General features: G+C 38.6%; 1 protein-coding gene across 3 annotated transcripts in view; it reads left to right on the top strand.

Annotated features, from left to right (window-relative positions):
• The first annotated feature begins 162 nt into the window (after positions 1 to 162).
• The window catches only part of rpap1 (RNA polymerase II associated protein 1), a 50895-nt gene continuing 38471 nt past the window's right edge, over positions 163 to 12586 (top strand). Inside the window, exons 1-7 of one of the 3 annotated variants that reach the window (XM_057860249.1) lie at positions 163 to 229; positions 2909 to 3109; positions 6512 to 6660; positions 6817 to 6909; positions 8105 to 8249; positions 10001 to 10159; positions 10284 to 10505. In XM_057860249.1, the coding sequence (XP_057716232.1) occupies positions 2911 to 3109; positions 6512 to 6660; positions 6817 to 6909; positions 8105 to 8249; positions 10001 to 10159; positions 10284 to 10505 (967 nt within the window). In that variant the 5' untranslated portion in view covers positions 163 to 229; positions 2909 to 2910. Of the gene's footprint in view, positions 230 to 338; positions 459 to 2908; positions 3110 to 6511; positions 6661 to 6816; positions 6910 to 8104; positions 8250 to 9997; positions 10160 to 10283; positions 10506 to 12586 lie in introns of those variants that run through there. The other 2 variants (XM_057860247.1, XM_057860248.1) reach the window with 2 other exon arrangements.

The following is a 12586-nucleotide window of genomic DNA, read 5'->3' as shown; positions in this document are numbered from 1 at the left end:
TAATCAGGTATTTACATTCCGAACGGAGGTTATTTCGCCATTAAGTTTGAAAGCGGAAAATGCCTTGGTTTGATATGAATGTGAGGATAAACGACGTGTTTTCCAAGTCTTTTAAATAGTATAAATCACTTCCGTTTTCTGAGCTGGGTTTTATTTTGAAAACCGCATTTCCTTGCGTCACATTGAAGAGCTTCCGTGTTTTCGCTAGTTTGTCATCGCACAGCTAAAGGTTAGCTCTATCATTTGGTCACTTTTAAAACATCTCTATAATAGTGCAGTGGTTGTTTTGATAATTTAACAAGATAGTTTCCACATATATTGGAAAATTGTTGCGTTTAAAAGAATGAAAACGTTCGGTTCACTTTGTAGTATTCGGATGCAAACTTTGCCATGTGATGGAACAATTGATGCTTGTTAATTAGTTTGAAGTCGTGATTAATTCAGTCCTAGAAGCAGAGGTAACATTGGTTCTGACGTCTGTACAGCATGCTATCGTTCACATTCATGCTATGAGTTAATTTAAGATGGCATATTGTAGAAATAATGGAGGAATCGTCTTTAATTGAAAAGACCCAAGTCTAAATTTCCCACATGTATGAATTAGGGCTGCAGCTATCGATTATTTTAGTAATCGACTGAAAATTCTAGAGTAGTTGGATAAAACATTTTTTGGGGGGTAAAGCGCAATTATAAATATACATGAGACAACAAGACATTTCATCTAATATTCAACCATTTTTAGTCAATCAATGTCTTTAGTTTTGATGTACATTGTTTTAAACGGCCAGACTCATTCACTGCTTTCTCTCAAATTACATCTAGATTTTATTAAAGATATATATTTCTTACCTAAGAATATCATAACACTTGATAACACACATCACTTAAAAATTTGGTGTTTTTCCCTATGTGTTTCAATTGAATTTCCATTTGTGTCAAACAATGTTTAAGTTCTAGTTAAGTTTTAAGTTAGTCTAAACTGTAAGGCCTGATAGGATTTTGGGTTTTTAAAGTGTTCAAAATAAATGTATGACACCTGCTGTATAGGAGCACATTAAGGACCAGTGCTACTTGGTGTTTTATCCAGCAATGACTACTGAGCTAAAATTGGCAGTTAGCATTATTAATAGGGCTGTCAAAATTATCACGGTAATTAATGTTTTAAATTAATCACGTTAAAATATTTGACGCAATTAACGCACGTGCCCCGCTCAAACAGATTAAAATGACAGCACAGGGCCTTGTGCATTTGTTACTTGTGTTTTTTGGAGTTTTGTCACCCTCTGCTGGTGCTTGGGTGCGACTGATTTTATGGGTTCAGCACCATGAAAATTGTGTTTGCCTGGTACACCAGACTCACCGCTGTTCCAGCTATTGAGTCTGGCTACCATTCAGTGGATACAATTTCCAGGGCGGAGCAAGCCACAGCAAACAGACAGCGGAGTGGACCAATCAGCGACGGGCAGACGTGACGTTAGTGAAACGACGAGGGCAGGACGAGGACCTTGCGTGCGGAAGTAAACATACGAGGAGAGCGGAGTTTATTCAACATGGCTAGCGCGAGACACACTGTTGTCAATGACTCGTGTCGATTTGTTTTTGGTAATTTAAAACTGATTTTACCGTGGATTGGAACATATTCTCGGCTCTCCTGTTCACCATCTGTGTTGTTGTGGAGACGACTTCCGACGCGCAAGAGTGACGTTGCTCGTTAAGAACGTGTCACGCAAATAAACAAATCTGATTTGTCGATTGATTTTGTACCTGCTCGAGAGGCCGTTAATGGGCTGGTTCCCAGACTTTTCTCTCAGTGTTTGAAAAATACAGGGAGAACAGTCTGGCCGTGCCAGGCAAGACAAGAATTGTGTAATTATTGACATCAACAATGGCGAGCTAATAGTGTATTTTTTGATTGAAAATTTTACAAATGTTATTAAAACGAAAACATTAAGAGGGGTTTTAATATAAACTTTCTATAACTTGTACTAACATTTATCTTTTAAGAATTACAAGTCTTTCTATCCATGGATCGCTTTAACAGAATGTTAATGCTATCTTGGTGATTTGTTATAATAAACAAATACAGTACTTATCCGTCTTATCTTTCCATTCCAACAATAATTTACAGAAAAATATGGCATATTTTATAGATGGTTTGAATTGCGATTAATTAAGATTAATTAATTTTTAAGCTGTGATTAACTTGATTTAAAATTTTAATCGTTTGACAGCCCTAATTATTAAGTTTTTATTTTACACCCTCATCACTCTACAGCGCTATGTTTTCACAGATTAAATAAAGCTTGTATGTAAGACACCTTAGCCATGCATCGACAATGGTCATAATTAATAGAAACCTAGCCCTTCGCAGGGCTAATGTTATGTGAGCGAGTGACAGTTACGTTCATCTTATTTATAAGCGTTGAGAAGTCTACTACTTTAAGATGGCGGCTGTTTACTAACGCCGCCGAGTCTGTCATTTCGCAACTAATTCTCTATACATGTGATATCTATGAGACGCATCTGATGCTACCTGATATTACGGTAGCATCATGCTGGCGTAGTTTTTAGCAATGTCGGCGTAGTTTGTCGTGGCTGTCGGCTGCAGTAATGTTTTTTTTAATTTTTTTTTATTGCTTCTTTCTCTACGCACGTGACGTCAGCGCGTTGTCCCGCATTAAAAGCAGTCCGGGCAAAACGTGAGGCGTAGAGCTGGCAAAATTAAACGATTCCTCGAGGTGAATAAAATTACTCGGATCAGTTTTTAAACTCGAGTTACTCGAGTTGCTCGCGTATTCCTTTCAGCTCTAGAATGAATGTGAGTTGATTGGTTGTCAGTCTCAATGTGACATTGAGTGAAAAAGTAAGATATGAAAATCGAACTGATCGTTTCTTTCTTTATACACAGGGATGCTGCGACGTCCCAAACCAGGCGGCTCGGAGGAGGATCTCCTGAGGGAGCAGGAGGAGTTCATCAGGTCTGGTGCTCTGTCCGCAGCTAGTGTCACCCGTCGCCCCGACAAGAGGCGCGGCGAGGCGGGGGAAGATCCTGAAGAGGATCGGCTTGATCACAATGCTAAAAGTCAGAGGGATGTGGTTACCATAGAAGGTTAGTTAAAATTAGAGCTGAAACGAATACTCGAGCAACTCGAGTAACTCGAGTTTAAAAACTGATCCGAGTAATTTTATTCACCTCGAGTAATCGTTTATTTTGACAGCTCTAAGCATCACGTTTTGCTCGGACTACTTTTAATGCGGGATAACGCGCTGATGTCACGTGCGTAGAGGAATAAGCACAAAATAAATAAAAAAATAAAAAACTTATATCAGCCAACAGCCGCAACAATCGACGCAGAAGTTGCTAAATACTAGCCCGCATGATGCTAGTTGATAGCAGGTAGCGTCTGATGAGTCTCATAGAGATCACATGTATGTTGAACTAGATGCGAAATGACAGACTAGGCCGCGTCTGGGCAGCGTTGGTAAACAGCCGCCATCTTAAAGCAGTAGAGCGCTAAGCGCTAATAAAGAGCGCTAAGCGCTAATAAATAAGATTAACGTTACTGTCACTAGCTCACGCAACGTTAGCCCTGCGGAGGGCTAGGTTTCTATTAATTATGACCACTGTCGATGCGTGGCTAACGTGTCTTACATACAGGCTTTAACATAACATAGCATTGTGGAGTGATGAGGGTGTAAAATAAAAACTCAATAATGCTAACTATCAATTTTAGCTCAGTAGTCATTGCTGGATAAAACACCAAGTAGCACTGGTCCCTAATGTGCTCCAATACAGCCTGTATCATACATTTATTTTGAACACTGGAAAAACTCAAAATCCTATCAGGACTTAGAGTTTAGACTAAATGGCTTGACACAAATAGAAATTCAAATGAAACACTTGGGAAAAAATCCAAACTTTAAAGTGATGTGTGTTATCAAGCGTAATGGCATTTTTAGGTGTATATATATATATATATATTAAATCTAAAGGCTTTTTGAGTGAAAGCAGTGAATTAGTCTTTTTTTTTGTTCTAGTTACATCTGAGATGCAATTGTTGGCTGTTGTCAACAATTTACATGAAAAATAAAGACATTGATTGACTGAAAATGGTTCAAGATTAGATGAAATGTCTTGTTTTCTCATGTATATTTATAATTGCTCTTCACCTAAAAATATATTTGTTTTATCCGATTACTTGATTAATCGATAGAATTTTCAGTCGATTACTCGATTACTAAAATATTCGATAGCTGCAGCCCTAGTTAAAATCGTGAACCGTACAGAAAACAAAGTTGGATTTATGTGAAAAACTAAACTGAAGTTGTTGCTATGTACAATATCAAGAACATTGCTTAGATCAGTGGTGTTGATCATTGTTTTTTGCTCCAAGATTTACTTTTCAAGTAACGGGGGGCTCAAACAACATAATTATTGAGATATACCTGTCACATAATTGGAAATCAGGCCGATCATGCCATTATTCAGAGGATTGGAATTGGGTGAAAAGGATCAGGTTTTTAATTAAAGCAACACTATGGAACTTTTCAACCTTTCCTAAAATATTTGCATATAATTTGTGGTAATATGTCAATCAATCAATCAATCAATCAATCAATCAATCAATCAATCAATCAATCAATCAATCAATCAATCAATCAATCAATCAATCAATCAATCAAATTTGTTTATATAGCCCTTTACAAAACCTGAAAGGCCCTGAAAGTGATTTACAACAATACATGGCTCAAGATAAATAGAAGGAAGGAAAGTATTATACAATGACATTAAGAAAAAAAAGAAATGCAACAAAAACTGCACCGCGATAAAAGTCCAGCAAACCCAAAAACATTAAAAACCCTTAAGCAAATAAAACCAGGCTATCCTAATCCAGGGGTGTCCAAACTTTTTGCAAAGGGGGCCAGATTTGGCGTGGTAAAAATGTGGGAGGCCGACCTTGGCTGACGTCCTTTATGTAGAACAATATATTTAAGCAAAATTTAGCAAGCCATTCATTGTGTTGCATTTGCTTTATTATTTTTTTAATGAATAATTTCAACAATCTCGCAACTAGTCTTTGCGGCGTTCCCATTCGACTCTCGGGCTCTTGCAAAATACTACTGCTGTGAAATTAAACTAGCTTCAGGTTGCTTCAATTTCTCGCTGCGTATCTTTCCTGTAATCTTGTCGTACATGTCAGCATGTCTTGTTTGGTAATATCGCCTCACATTGAAATCTTTAAAAACAGCGACTGTCTCTTTGCAAATGAGGCAAGACACAGTTGTTGCGTATTTTAGTGAAGAAATAGTCCAATTTCCACCTATCCTTGAAGCGTCGGCCGTCACAGTCAACTTTTTTTTGTTGATTGTCGCCATTTTAGGAAATTGGAAGTAGAGAGTCACACGGAGTAATGTTGCTTATCCCTTAAATACCTGCAACATGAAGCAATTATCAGAGAATCCCAAAATTTGAAAAATAAGGTCCTAATGAAACCTTTTTTTCAAATTTGTGAAAAGAAAAGTCAAAATTAATATGTGTAGTAAGCACTCTAATATCTATAACCCATGCTAAATAATGTTTTTTTCTTATGGAACCTGCAGATGCATGTGTTGTCTTGCATCCATCATTTTTTTTTTTCCAAAAAAGAAATGTCAAAATTCTAAATAAGTCTGAAAATCATGAAATTTTAGGTTTATCAAATGTGATACATTTGGCAATAAAGGGTTAAAGTGCTGCTGCCCTTTAGTGGGTAAATGAGGAGCAGCATTTCGTGTGTAAGCTACTTCATATGCTGGTTGCAGTACTGCTGACCAATTTATTAAGTCTGTGTGCAGGCCAGATGTTATTGATTTTATGACAGAGGCTGGGGGCCGGATGAAATTTGACCACGGGCCACATTTGGCCCCCGGGCCTGACTTTGGACATGTCTGTCCTAATCTGTGTAAAAGGCGAGTCTAAAAAGGTGTGTTTTTAACCAAGACTTAAAAAGGCCTAGATCTGTAGTGGTGCGGATTTCAGTAGGAAGGCTATTCCACAGCCTGGGGGCAGCCAATGAGTTAACGAAGAAGCGACCCAAAAAATGAAAAAGACAAAAAAAAACAGGAAGTGAAGCAACATGTTTAGCTGTGGCTGTGGGTTTACGCTCACCTAAACGACTGCATTTATTTTAATTTTATTTAGAATATTTCAGTTATTGTTTAAAAAAAAATATATATATATTTTCCCATTATACTTATGTTCCAATTTGTTAATAATGTTGTTTGAAAGTTATTATTTTTAACCAACACATTTCAAAATAAAAATTTTAGAGCTGTAATTGCAATACCGTGATACCGGGAAACCGTGGTACTGTTGCTTAATGTTGTTTTACCATCAGAATCTCGCACCGGCACATGCCTACCTGTCAGCACGCTCAACTTCAATGGTGACGATGTGGAAGAATGAGAAAGAGAGGGCAGTAGCGTCACCACCACAACAGATCGATTACAAATACACCATATTCCTTTTTAGATCTTCCCGATGAGCTTCCATCTCTGACACCGGCGCCTCCTAAGAAGTCCCGCTTCAAAAACAGCCGTGTCACCTTCGAGGATGAAGATGCGGGAGAGAGGCTGGACAGACATGACACTCACATCAGTGCAGTTCTCTCTAAGATTGTTGTAAGCAATTTAAACGTTTCACCTCAGCCCTAACTAAAATTAGCCTTATTTCTAGCTAGATCTAGTTGAAGGAAAACCAACAGGATGTATAGTTTTTTTTTTTCCCACTGTAATTCTATGAAAATTAATTTGCTAATCTCTTTTACTTGTTTGAAGGAGCGAGATACAAGCTCCATTCCCATATCACTACCGGAATTTACTGGCTTGGCGTTCCCTAAAGCTTTGCATCGCTCTGCAAATGGCTTTCAGGTAAAAATACACAAAAGTAATCTTTTGAATGTAATCTAAATTGATTTTTATTCACACTTCAAATGGCACACAGGTTTTTATGTCTTGACAATAAGAGTGGGAGCGAAAGGCATAGAAACCTTAAGAAACTAGGGGTGTGACAATATATCGAAAAGGTGTTAAATCGCGATGCATTGTAGCCAGAGGTGGGTAGTAACGCATTACAGTTACTTGAGTAACACTTTGAGAAAAATGTATTTGATTCCTCTTCGCAACGTGCAGTTTTCCATCCTTGTCAAGGCAAGTGCTTTTAGTAGGTGGTAGGTTACAATACAGTTCATTTTTTGTGGCACTGCAATTCCATAAATCTGAATAAGTACTAGCCAAGGTTGTCGAATCTTAGTAGTGGACCTCTCTGACTACTGCCATACTCAAAACTATGCATTTCTACTATTAAGAATGAATTATAAGTCCTTCACGTAAACTTTAATCAGGTTACAGTTCTCATTTTTGTGGTACTGTAAATCCATAATTTGGAATAAATTCTGACCAAGGTTGGTGGCTATTAGTAGTAGACCTGTTAGTGCTACCGATATCAGCTGAGATTAAGAGCTCCAAAAGAAGCAGCTCAGCAGTATCTACGACAGAGGACATAACAAGGATCACTCTGGTGGGGACAAGTCTAGAGGAGTTTAACCGAACTCTTGCCGTTTATCGCTGAATGAATTCAGCCAAGCGTGCTCAGCGACTTGACTATTAGAAATTGAACAACAATGTTTTTTGTCTTTAGATACCAATATAGTATGTGTATGTGTAATGTGTATATTATTTGGTGTTTATAATAAAAGTTGGTTCGCTATCAGCTAGCTATCTTTCCTAGTCTCTCACTGTATTAAAAGTCAAAGCCAGATGTTACATACGCTTTGTCATATTTCCTCATCTTAGCTCTTCATATCTCCAGTGCTCTTGTTTGGTTCAAAAATACTGTGCACTCTCTGAAAATGACAGCTCCACTGCCACCCATGGAGTGGATGTGCAATTACACTTTATTCTAGTCTGACAAAAAGTATATTCTCTGACGTCACATGCTCCATTCCCGGCTCTGCGCCCCATTATTTGAGAAGTACTGGTTTATACACAAAACGTAGTTGAGAAATATGTTCCAAATACTGCGTGTGAGCCCTGAATGGTGCACATTTCTCACTTTGTCAACCAGGTCCCTCTGTCGGCCATGGGTGGGAAGAAAAGCATCTTTGCGCAACAGATTGAAGCCCAGAGACTTAAAGAGGGAAAGCCTCCATTAAACTTTACATCTACCTACAAACCTATGGAAATAGATACGACTTTTCCTTTTGGAGACTGTAAGTAGTTGTCTTTTTATTGTGTGTGTGGAAAATATCAAGATGCAGTTTGTACCGCAACAATTAATCGATTAACTCGAGTAACCGAATTAGAAAAAAAGCTTTGAATAAAATTTTGCTGCTTCCAGAATTAGTTTAATTAGTCACGTTGTAATGGTTTGTTTTGAAAGTGTTTGCATTTAGTTTTATTCATTTGGGTGAATACACTGCCGTCTAGTGGCAACAGTGAATATGATATAACTCATCTAACACGGCTGGATCCAGCTGCTCCCTGTTAAGACCAATTTAATGTTTTGTTTGCTCTAATATGTTTGTTTATGCATTTGTTATTTAGCTTAGATGTATATTTTGCAGTTTTTTTGTGGGAACATGTGTTTGAACGATTTGTTAAGAGCATTGTGAAAAATAACATTATTATTTTGTAGCATTGAGCTAGCAGATTTTTGTTATGCAAGTTAGCCAATTGTTCTTTTTTTGTACTTTGAGCCTCATTTCCTATCCTTCATTTTTGATTCATTTTAGGGCTGCAGCTATCAATTATTTTAGTAGTCGATTTTTTGATGAACTAGTTAGTTCGAATAATTGGGTAAGGAACATACAAAATAAAAATTCCTGAGCTTAGCCTCATATGGTATAGAATAAATAAATAAATACATGAGGGTATAAGTACAACGAAAGAAGAATTGGCTAACTTACATAGCAACTGTCCGCTTACTTAAATGCTATTAAATGATAACTTTTTTTTTTTTTTTTTTTTTTAAATGCTCTTGTTAATGGTTCAAACACACATTCCCACAAAAAACAGCTAAATATATCTATAAAATAAATTAAAAATGCATTAAAATATATTAGCTCAAACAAAAACTTTTGATGAACTAACGAGTTCATCAAAAAATCTACTACTAAAATAATCGATAGCTGCAGCCCTAAAATGAATCAAAAATGAGGAAAAGAAATGAGGTTCGAAGTACAAAAAAAGAACAATTGGCTAACTTGCATAACAAAAATCTGCTAGCTTAATGCTACAAAATAATATTTTTCCCAATGCTCTTAACAAATGGTTCAAACACATGTTCCCTCCAAAAACTGCAAAATATACATCCAAGCTAAATAACAAATGCATAAACAAACATATTAGGGCAAACAAAAACATACCTTAAATTGGTCTTAACTGGGAGCAGCTGGATTCAGCCATGTGAAATGAGTCGTGTCATATTCACTGTTGCAACTAGAGGGCAGTGTATCCACCCAAAGCAATAAAACTTAATGTAAAACACTTTCAAAACAAACCATTACAACGCCACTTTAATTAAACGAATACTCGAAGCAGCAAAATTACATTTGAATCTTTTTTCTAATCGAATTACTCGAGTTAATCGATTAATCGCTGCAGCACCACTTCATTTTTTACACTGTTTGTGGGTACGTTCAGGTATTTTCATTCATTTTTGAATGTATTCTTTTAGCTCTTGTGAAATAAAAGTGCAATTCTGCAGTTTGAAAAAACAGTCGGGAATTAAATTCTTTTTATTTGCATTGAATGCTCTTTTGAAAGTGCAATCTCAGCAAGCATTCCCCTAAAATTGATTCGGTAACGCATTAAATGTTCTTAATCAGATTACTCAATTATTCAAAGTAACTGATGAATAAATCGATTACTTAAATCATCGATTTTACTCATTTTAAGACAAAAATGCATGCATCATACTTCAGATTTGTTCAGCTGCTGATTTTGTAATATTCCTTAGCAGCGCCATCTACAGTGTCAACTTTGGTGACTGGTGAAGGACTGGGGTGTCCCGATAGGTCAGAGGAGACCAGGAGGATCCACAGGGAAAACCAAGAGAAGATCCTAGCAATGTCCCCATCTGAGATACTGGAGGAACAGGAGAGACTCTTATCTCAACTCGGTAGGCTTTTTGCATCCGTCCGGTGTGACATGACATGATCTTCAATGAAGCCAGTGCACAAATAGTCCCGTTGTTTTTCTATTATGTTGGAAACTTGTTCAAAACAATTATTTCTGCATGCCAGATCCAAGGCTGGTGGAGTTTATTCGATCTCGCAGAGCTGAGAGCGCTCCGTCTTCTTCCTCGTCACGCGAACGCCCTGAGGCGAAATGCAGCGGGGAAAGTGTTCATCTCAGTTCAGACTCCAGAAAATCAGACAGCGGTACGGCGACCTTGTCGAAACCCAAAGAAGTGCAGATGAAAGAGGAAGAAGAGAAAGAACTGTCGACCCAATCTGCCGTGAGCGGTATGATGATTTTTAAAAACAAACATTCTTAGTACCGTAATTTTCGGTCTATAAGCCGCTACTTTTTTCCCCTCATTTTGAATCCTGCGGTTTATAGTCCAGTGCGGCGTATTTGTTGATTTATTGGGTTAGTAATAAACCACTATTCATTGCTTCAAGAATCCTCATTTGGCCATCACTGTTCCCTTAGGGTAGACAGTCAACTTCTGCTGCCACCTGCTGTCAACGCTGTTGTCGTCCAACATCCCTCCTAGCATGCATTGCAGCGCTACAGATGTAAATAACAATCACAATTCATGTTCAGTGCTAGAGGTGTGCAAAATTTCTGATTCTCAAATTATTCGCGATTCGGCTGTGGAAGATTCAAGAACGATTCACAAAACATCCAAATTCCAATTATTGAAATACGTATGTCAAGTAAAGCGAGGCTAAAACACAGTCAGCACGGTCTTCGGGACGCAATGAGGAACGGACCGAGAGTAAACGCCATGCTTGCACGGCTCTGGCTCAATTCATGCCGCTAGATAAAAAAAAAAAAAACAATAATATGTGACTGCTGCTGACAGTCGCTACAAACTACGTTCACGTAATGCTACGGTAGATAATAGATATCATATGTACACTCACCGGCCACTTTATTGGGTACACCATACCAGTAATGGACTGGACCCCCTTTTGCCTTCAGAACTGCCTAAATTCTTCGTGGCATAGATTCAACAGGGTGCTGGAAGCATTCCTAAGAGAGTTTGGTCCATATTGACATGATGGCATCACACAGTTGGTGCAGATTTGTCAGCTGCACATTAATGATGCGAATCTCCCATTCCACCACATCCCAAGATGCTCTATTGGATTCAGTTCTGGTGACTGTGGAGGCCATTTGAGTACAGTGAACTCATTGTCATGTTCAAGAAACCAGTCTGAGAAGATTCCAGCTTAATGACATGGCGCATTATCCTGCTGAAAGTAGCCATCAGAAGTTGGGTACATTGTGGTCATAAAGGGATGGACATGGTCAGCAACAATACTCAGGTAGGCTGTGGTGTTCCAACAATGCTCAATTGGTACCAAGGGGCCCAAAGAGTGCGAAGAAAATATTCCCCACACCATTACATCACCACCAGCAGCCTGAACCGTTGAAACAAGGCAGGATGGATCCATGCTTTCATGTTGTTGACGCCAAATTCTGACCCTACCATCCAAATGTCTCAGCAGAAATCGAGACTCATCAGACCAGGCAACGTTTTTCCAATCTTCTATTGTCCAATTTTGATGAGCTTGTGCAAATTGTAGCCTCAGTTTTCTGTTCTTAGCTGAAAGGAGTGGCACCCAGCGTGGTCTGCTGCTGCTGTAGCCCATCTGCCTCAGTTCGACGTACTGTGCGTTCAGAGATGCTCTTCTGCCTACCTTGGTTATAACGGGTGGTTATTTGAGTCACTGTTGCCTTTCTATCAGCTCGAACCAGTCCGGCCATTCTCCTCTGACCTCTGGCATCAACAAGGCATTTCCGCCCACAGAACCGCCGCTCACTGGATATTTTTTCTTTTTCGGACCATTCTCTGTAAACTCTAGATATTGTTGTGCGTGAAAATCCCAGTAGATCAGCAGTTTCTGAAATACTCAGACCAGCCCTTCTGGCACCAACAACCATCCCACGTTCAAAGTCAGTCAAATCACCTTTCTTCCCCATACTGATGCTCGGTTTGGACTGCAGGAGATTGTCTTAAACCATGTCGACATGCCTAAATGCACTCAGTTGCCGCCATGTAATTGGCTGATTAGAAATTAAGTGTTAACGAGCAGTTGGACAGGTGTATCTAAAGTGGCCGGTGAGCGTATATCTCTTTCCAGTGCTAGATCTGAATAAATACATTGAGCAGACCCCCCCCCCCCCAAAAAAATGGGGTGGGGGGGGTGTGAGGGGTATGCGCTACTTCGCGGTTTTTCACTTATCGCAGCGGGTTCTGGTCCCTATTAACTGCGAAAAACGATGGAATACTGTACACTGTGGTCATGATGAGTCATCCAAAGTCTTTCCAAACAGCTATTCAAAAAATTTCTTTAAAAAAAAAAAAAAAATA

Source organism: Corythoichthys intestinalis, chromosome 15 (assembly GCF_030265065.1).
Source record: "Corythoichthys intestinalis isolate RoL2023-P3 chromosome 15, ASM3026506v1, whole genome shotgun sequence".
NCBI lineage: Eukaryota > Metazoa > Chordata > Actinopteri > Syngnathiformes > Syngnathidae > Corythoichthys > Corythoichthys intestinalis.
This window is presented reverse-complemented; position numbering and strand designations above follow the sequence as displayed.